The sequence below is a fragment of the Poecilia latipinna genome, unplaced genomic scaffold, assembly GCF_001443285.1.
Source record: "Poecilia latipinna isolate Pla-1442-1.1 unplaced genomic scaffold, P_latipinna-1.0 Scaffold1003, whole genome shotgun sequence".
NCBI lineage: Eukaryota > Metazoa > Chordata > Actinopteri > Cyprinodontiformes > Poeciliidae > Poecilia > Poecilia latipinna.
In genome coordinates, this window is record NW_015113619.1 from 116,290 (window position 1) to 124,899 (window position 8,610).

Below are 8,610 nucleotides of genomic sequence, written 5' to 3' on the forward strand. Positions count from 1 at the left end.
GAAACATCAGAATGTGGTATGTCACCTCTCTGGTGGGGAAGGAGCTGGAGCTGGTGTGTGAGGCTGAGAGGTTCCAGCTAGGAATAGTCGGTCTCACCTTGACGCATGGCTCTGGTTCTGGAACCAGTCTCCCTGAGAGGGGCTGGACATTCTACTCTGGAGTTGCCCACGGTGAGAGGCGCCGGGCAGGAGTGGGCATACTTGTTGCCCCCCATCTTGGCGCCTGTACGTTGGGGTTTACCCCGGTGAATGAGAAGATAGCCTCCCTCCACCTACAGGTGGGGGGACGGGTTCTGACTGTTGTCTGTGCTTACGGGCCGAACAGCAGTTCAGATTACCCACCCTTCTTGGAGTCCTTGGAGGAGGTACTGGGGGTCCCCTCCTGGGGACTCCCTTGTTCTGCTGGGGGACTTCAACGCTTACGTGGGCAATGACAGTGAGACCTGGAGGGGCGTGGTTGGGAGGAACGGCACCCCCGATCTGAGCTCGAGTGGTGTTCTGTTGTTGGATTTCTGTGCTCGTCACGGATTGTCCATAACGAACACCAAGTTCAAACATAAGGGTGTCCATATGTGCACTTGGNGTTTTTACAATTTAAAATTTAATAGTTTTTCTATTTTATGCAAAAATATTAAAAAGATTGTTTTAGCGTTGTATATTTGACAATTTGTTTGAAACTACCAAAACAGTTAGAAGGTCCAAATCTTGAAAAATGATCTCCAGCTGTAGATTTAAAAGCTGTTTAAAGTTAAATTTAAGATGCAACAATTTATTTGTTTTCAGATGCAAGGGTATGCAAGGGTGGAAAATATCTTTTTCTTTTTTTTTGCATGTTTGACAATGGTGAGAAGAATCAAATCTGGAAAAATTTCAAAGCTGTTTAAAGTTATTTCATTTGAAGACTGATCATTTCCAGAAGTAATGCTTTGATTTGCATGAGAGTAAAGTTAAATAAATGGCAGTTTTAAATTTCATGAATGGTTTTAGGACGGTGAAACTGATTAAAAGTCTTGCAATTTTGTCATATGTTTGATATACTTTGTGTTAAAGTTACTGACCAACTCTCCATGCCTCTGTTTTGGTTTAGAAATTATGAGAAGAAGCGATAGACTGATGGTAAATGGATATTATACACCTGATGGAAAACCAACAATCTCGTATAAAGAGTCCAGGATCAGGTAAACTAAATCAACAGAAGTATTAAAGTATTTTTTTTTTGTAATTTTTTTTGTCACACAAGCCAAATTTCGTTATATATTATTTATTTCAACATTCAAGGGGATAAATACTTTTTATAGACACTGAACACTTGAATTTCTCTACTGTGTCTATTCCTAACTCTGATTCCTAACTAAGCGACATTGGAAGGCAGTTGTGATGTCAGAATGGAACATACATCACAATCATAATTTAGAGGCATCAGAATTTGAGGGCTGAAAAATGTACTGCTACAGAAATTTGTTTGGCAAAAAAATACAAATTTCTTTCTTTTTTGCTAAATTGCTAAACATTACACAGATGTTTGTGGTTGTTACATGAAAAGAAGTAAAAAGTTCAAAGGGGAAGAAATATTTTTGCCATGTCTTGAATTTAATGTTGACTGGACCTTCTTTGAATTAGGTCAGTCACTTTTAAAGGGCGTGAATATTTATGCAGCCATTTATTTTAGGTCAAATATTTTTTGATTATTATTTTTAAATAGGTTAGTTTTCACATTGACATCATAAGATCATTAGTATATTTTTATGTCAAAAATGCCCAATTTTAATGAAAAAGCTGTAAAATGATAAAACATTCAGGGGGAGTGAGTATTTTTTTATATGCACTTTACAGCAAGCAGTAAATTATAGGAAAAAGGACCTGAATGACCTTAGTTTGAATGAAGATTCAAACTAACTTAAAAATATATGATGGGAAAAATAAAAACAACAGGCTGTGCAGGGAAGGGTTAATTTACAGAATAGGAAAATAATACTGTACATACATTAAAATTGCAAACTCAGATCAAAAGAGATGTGGAACTAAGTATGGCTGTTCAAAATTTTTTACAAAGTTTGTGTTTGCAATGTGATTACGTTGAATAATAACCCAAGTCTCCCTGGAATAATAGATTCTTATTCTCAGTGGTGACTTCCTGGGTAAGTAATGGGTAATTAAAATCAAGATGTGAAAATGTTCAAGGGAAGTAAATACTTTTGCAAAAAACCCTGCAAATTTAACTCAATAATGTTAGGATCTATGTATCTGTTTACATATTTGTGTTTGTTCTACCTTGGCTGAACAGGAAGTGGACATACCGTCAGTATTACAACACAGAAAGAAGAGAGACCTCATCAACAAACAACAGCAACAGCAGCATCGACAGGGACCTGTTGATGTACACGCTGAAACGTTTTCTTATCAGCGCCATATTCCTCGCCTTGTTTTATGGTAAATGATTTTCTTCTACAAACACCAATATTTCTAAGTTTTGTAGAGAGTTTTTAGTCTGAAAGCAGTGTCACTAATCCTGTCACCTTCTTCTCATTTCTCCACATTTGTCAGGATTTACCACCATTATTGCTCCTTTGACGATGAAACCTCCGGTTTTTTCGCCCTCCATCATAAACGCAGTAAGCTTTCTGTTAATCAAAACCCTTATATGAATGTCCTCTGCAGTGATATGACAAAACATCTAACTTCAATTGTGTTTAGGATTTAGGTCCAGTATGTAAAGATAAGCGAGGACAATTAGAGGAAGAGAAGGAGGGGATGGGTGTCCTACAGAAGAAGGTGGGCTACCTTCTTCCACCAGCAGATATGATGCCCAACTTTGCTTTGAAATCTCAAGGTAAGTCATTACTATCTTAAATTTCACTGAATGTTTTAAGCTTAGATGGTTTTAATTCACTTTCTGTGTGTGTTTGTAAACAGGAGCAAAGCTCGTATCCTGGATGCCATCAGGCACACATCCTGGCCAAATCCAAAGATGCAATAGGTTTGGGTTTACAATAGAACGGCCATCTATCCACCCGGACATTGTCATTGAGGTATGAACTGAACTATGATCATAATGTAATATGAATATGATGCAGAATGGTATTTCTATGTGATGTAATAATTAGAAGGCTTTTTGTTTATTATTTTAACATCCCACTGAAACTTTGAACTCTTTTTCTCTTCAGGGGAGGACTCGCCTACAACCAGGAGAGTGCTGGGCATTTGAAGGTTCCCAGGGACATCTCGTCATCGCCCTGCCCTACAGAGTTGTAATCGGTCACGTTACTTTGGGTCATCCGCCAAAAATGTTGTCCCCAACTGGTAACATCGACAGTGCTCCCAAGGAGTTTTCTATCTATGTAAGCCACAAGTCTCTGAATATTAGACAGCAACACTCAGTCTAACTTTCAGATATATTTATAAGGATATTTGTCTAATTTTGTTTTGCAGGGAATGAGGGAGCCCAAACAGGAGTGGACTCACCTGGGGACTTTTCACTATGAAGAGGATGGAGAGCCGCTTCAGACTTTTGAGCTACCGGTACGTTTATCCCAGTTGTTTTTTTGTTCTAGCTACTTTGCATAATTGCTTTGCAACATATTTATAGCCATTGAACTTTTCAATGTTTTCATGTTAAAAATATAAACATCCTCGTATTTTATTGGGAGTTTATCAGAAAAACATGCTAACAGAAAGTAGCTCATATTTGTGAACAAGAAAGTTGATCTAAACCTTCCCATTATATTGCTGGCTCTGTGTTTAGGGCGGAAGGTAAACCTCTGACCCAGTTTTTAAAGTGTAACTTCCCCCTTCAGCCCTGGCAAATTTTGAAAAACAGTATCAAAGTGGGCGGGGCCAAGAGACAAGGTTGAGTGTGGGGATCAGTGCTGAGTGGAGGGAGTGAGTGGGGCTGTAATCTGACGAAAGAAGCGCTGTGGTAAACGTATCTACTTTGTCGCTATATTGATAGATTTTTCAGGCTGGTCTAGGGATGTTTTTTCAAAACAATTAGTGGTAAATCTAGACTAGAATCTTTTTCCGATTGACCGATGACGATGGTGGTGAGATGATTTTAGGCTAAATCATGCTTAGCTGAAAGATTTGCACAAAAATTTCCTTTTGCACAGAATATTCAATCTATTTAGATAGAATGCCAAATAACATATTTAGACAGTTTGTCAGCAAAAAAAGTTGATTTGGGGGTGAGTTTCACTTTAAGTTTTCTGCAGGTTTCCTTCCAGGACTGATCTGTATTTATTTCCATCTACTAATGAAGACCACCCTCATCACCTTCCACTTCACAATTATGTGCTTCTTTGTGTTGGTCTAAAATACCAATTAAATGCATGAACATTTGTGGTTGTATGACAAAATGGGAAAACATTGAAGCAATGTTGGTGGTGCTCTTGCAAGGCTTTGCAATCTCAAAATATTTAGCCTCTAATAAACTCCCTCTTAGCTCTACTGTATTATATTAAACTAATACATTGTTTTATCATTACAGAGCCAAGAGAAAGTGGCCTTTAGCTTCATAAAGCTACAGATAAATACCAACTGGGGCAATATGGAGTATACCTGCCTCTACAACTTCAGAGTCCATGGAGAGATCGCATAAGGAAGAGGTGGAAAAAGGTCTGGTTTTCTACCCACAAACATGTTTGTGGGTAGAAAACAATCATTTGTTAAAAATTGGGGTACAAAACAGGGGTTTAAAATTTCATATGTGTAAACATCCATTTCATTCATACATATTTTGCATATCTGCACTACATTTGCCTGCATTTTATTCTAACTACAACTAAACTGTAGTTATGTAACCATGCGGCTCAGGTGGTTGCGGGACGGAAACTCGGGCATGGAAGAGTTTGAAAATTTCATGGAGAACAAGGGTCTTTTGGATAGTTGAACTTCAGATTCAGGTCTTCATTCAGGTCGTGGAATACTGGACCAGCTCTACACCCACAACAGGCTCCTGGAGGGTGCATGGGAGTTCGCGCAGCTAGTCTACATCTGCTTTGTGGACTTCGAAAAGGCAGTCCACTGTGTCCCTCTGGGAACCCTTTGGGAGGTACTCTAGGCCCTCCCAATGGATGTCAGAGCTTGGTCTGCATTGCCGGCAGTAAGTCGAGCTTGTTTCTGGTGATAGTTGGCCTCCGCAAAGATGCCCAGATTCTGTTTACAACTTTTATGGACAGAATCTCTAGGTGCTTCCGAGGAGTTGAGGGTATCCGTTTTGGTGGCCTTAGGATTGTGTCTACGCTTTTTGCAGATGATGTGATCCTATTGTCGTCATCAGGGCGTGACCTACAGTTTTCGCTGGAGCAGTTCGCAGCCGAGTGTGAAACGGCTAGGATGAGGATCAGTGACCTGCTAGGTTACTGTATGACCAGTGTCAGAGAAGTTTGAGTATCGTGGGATTCTGTTCATAAATGAGGGAAAAATGGAGCAGGTGATCAATAGGCGGATTGGTGCAGTGTCTGCAGTAAAGCAGGCACTGTACCAGACTGTCATCATGAAGATAGAGCTGACTCAAAAGGTAAAGCTCTAGATTTACCAGTTGATCTGTGTTCCTACCCTCAGCTATGGTCATGACGTTAGGGTCAAGCGGCCGAAATGAATTTTCTCCACAGTTTGACTGGGGTGTGCTTTATACGTAGGGCAAGATGGTCGGTCATCCGGGAGGGACTCAGAGTAGATCTGTTACTTCTCCATGTCTAGAGGAGCCAGTTGAGGTGGCATGGGCATTGGGTCAGGCTTTGTACAAGCCTCCCCAGTGAACTATTCTGGGCATATCTCACCGGGAGGAGTCCCGGAGGAAGACTCAGGAGGGACTATGTTGCTCGGGTGGGCTGGGAATGCTTTGGGGTCCCCAAAGCATTCCCAGTCACTTGGGATGAGTGGAATGCTTTGGGGTTCCCAAAGCATTCCCAGTCACTTGGGATGAGTTATCCCAAGTGACTGGGGAGAGGGAAGTCTGCACCTCTCTACTTAGGCTGCTACTCCTGCTCGCAAACCCCGGATAAGCAAAAGAAAATGGATTGATGGATACAATTAAATTGAACATTCGTAACAGAATTTTAATAATTTTATATAATTGGATTGTTTTAGATTCAATGTTTTCTCCAGGTAATCTTTTTTTCAGTCTTGCCAGATTCTGTTTTGGATTTATGTCTGGACTTTGACTACACCTATCATATGAGATGCTTCATCTAAACCTTCCTATTGTATTGCTGTCTGTATGTTTAGGGTTGTTGTCCTACTGATGTAGAAGAATATAATTATACTAAAAGGCATGTTGTTGGTTGATTCACATTAAGATATGTTTTGACTGAAACGAAATGTACTGTGTCAAATGTACAGGGTCAATCTGACCTAGAAGTCAGAAAGTAATTCAGATTGGAGAGATGTGGAATAAGCAATCACCAAAGAGGGAAAGGTTAAGTTGTTGTGCAAGAACTTCTGGCAAACGTCTTTTCCTGCTTGCGTGCAAAGAAGTTGGCCAGGACTGGGAAAGAATCTTTGTTTGAACAGATAAAGAACTAACAACTTGACTAATGTTTCTTCTGATGGAGCAGATTTAATTTCCAGGAGGTCAACCTTTAATTCTCGGAACTTCCAACACACATCCAGTGTAAGATGGAGCTAGAATTGCTACGCAAGCGAGGTTCGGTAACGCCATTGGTCAAAGCTTTCCAATACACAACAGCAGAGCTGATGTCAGAAGTAAGAGACAAGACATTTTGGATTCTGAGACGATGAAAATGAGACGATAAAAATGTGATGTGTGAATCCGCAGATGTGCATTAAATGTCTCCATTCTCTCCGGCTGATGAGCCGGAGAGAATGGAGTTTGTGTATCATTTCTTTATTTATGTATTTCATGAGTTAAGCACCTTTAAAATCCTCTGTACTGTCCACCCAGTTTTTAAGTCTTCTGCAAGTTTCCTTCAAGGACTGGTCTGTATTTATAGCTCTGTCCATCTGTTAATGAAGACCACCCTCACATCATCAGCTTCACTATTATTTGTTATGTTCTGTTGGTCTATCACATAGAATATCAAATTCATTGAAATTTGTGGTTGTTAAATGAGAAGATGGAAAATATTCAAGAAATATTAGAAATCTTGCTGGGTTTTGCAATATCAAAACAATGAATGCATGTAATTAAACTTCATATTTAGCTTTACCGATTTGATATTCAGCTAACATGATTTTGTCATTACAGAGCCACAGAAGAGCAGCTTTCCGCTACGTAAAGTTAGACATCAGTAGCAACTGGGGCCATGTGAAGCATACTTGTCTCTATGACTTCCGAGTTCATGGAAAATTTGCACCAGAAGACGGTAAATAAAGGGTAGCAAGTACAGACAGAGGTAGGTGAATGTGCAGGTGAATCAGACAGGAAACAAAAGAATGTGGTATGTCACCTCTCTGGTGGGGAAGGAGCCGGAGCTGGTGTGTGAGCATAAGAGGTTCCAGCTAGGAATAGTCGGTCTCACCTTGACGCATGGCTCTGGTTCTGGAACCAGTCTCCCTGAGAGGGGCTGGAAATTCTACTCTGGAGTTGCCCACGGTGAGAGGCGCCGGGCAGGAGTGGGCATACTTGTTGCCCCCTATCTTGGCGCCTGTACGTTGGGTTTACCCCAGTGAACGAGAGGGTAGCCTCCCTCCGCCTTCGGGTGGGGGGACGGGTTCTGACTGTTGTTTGTGTTTACGGACCGAACAACAGTTCAGATTAGCCACCCTTCTTGGAGTCCTTAGAGGGGGTACTGGAGATTGGCCCTTCTGGGGACTCCCGTGTTCTGCTGGGGGACTTCAACGCTCACGTGGGCAATGACAGTGAGACCTGGAGGGGCGTGGTTGGGAGGAACGGCCCCCCCGATCTGAACTCAAGTGGTGTTCTGTTGTTGGACTTCTGTGCTCGTCACGGATTCTCCATCACGAACACCATGTTCAAGCATAAGGGTGTCCATATGTGCACTTGGCACCAGGACACCCTAGGCCACAGTTTGATGATCGACTTTGTCATCGTATCACCGGATCTGCGGCGGCATGTCTTGGACACTTGGGTGAAGAGAGGTGCGGAGCTGTCCACTGACCACTACCTGGTGGTGAGTTGGCTCTGGTGGTGGGGGAGGAAGTCGGTTAGACCTGGCAGGCCTAAACGTGTAGTGAGGGTCTGCTGGGAACGTCTGGCGGAGTCCCCTGTGAGTCGGAGCTTTAACTCCCATCTCCGGCAGAACTTCGAACTGTCTGGCTGGCTGGCTGGATGGATGGATGGATAGATGGATGGATGGATGGATGGATGGCTGGATGGATGGCTGGATGGATGGATGGATGGATGGACTTTTTCCCTGTGTTTTGAGGATTTTCCCTTTTATCAATATTGCAACTAACTTTGTGGTTTGTGTTTTCTCAGCCCATTTGGTTCCAGCTGTGTGTTTGTGTCTCTTTCCTGTCCTCTTGTTCTTCGCCAGCCAAGGCAGATGGCTGCTCATCCTGAGTCTGGTTCTGCTGGAGGTTTCTTCCTTTTTAAAGGGAGATTTCCTCCCCACTCAAGCACTGTGCTTGCTCAGGATGGGGGGTCCCATCAAATTACTTTTGATGGGACTCGCTCCCCTCTGGAGAATC

At 41.9% G+C, this 8,610-nt stretch overlaps 1 protein-coding gene across 1 annotated transcript; it reads left to right on the forward strand.

The window, feature by feature from the left end:
* Positions 1–2,751: 2,751 nt before the first annotated feature.
* Positions 2,752–5,056, forward strand: LOC106958639 (SUN domain-containing protein 3-like). The gene is made up of 7 exons (XM_015050631.1): positions 2,752–2,830; positions 2,914–3,029; positions 3,165–3,338; positions 3,430–3,519; positions 3,743–3,750; positions 4,810–4,868; positions 4,911–5,056. The coding sequence occupies exons 1-7, from the start codon at positions 2,752–2,754 to the stop codon at positions 5,054–5,056; spliced, it is 672 nt and encodes a 223-aa protein (XP_014906117.1).
* The last annotated feature ends 3,554 nt before the right edge of the window (positions 5,057–8,610 follow it).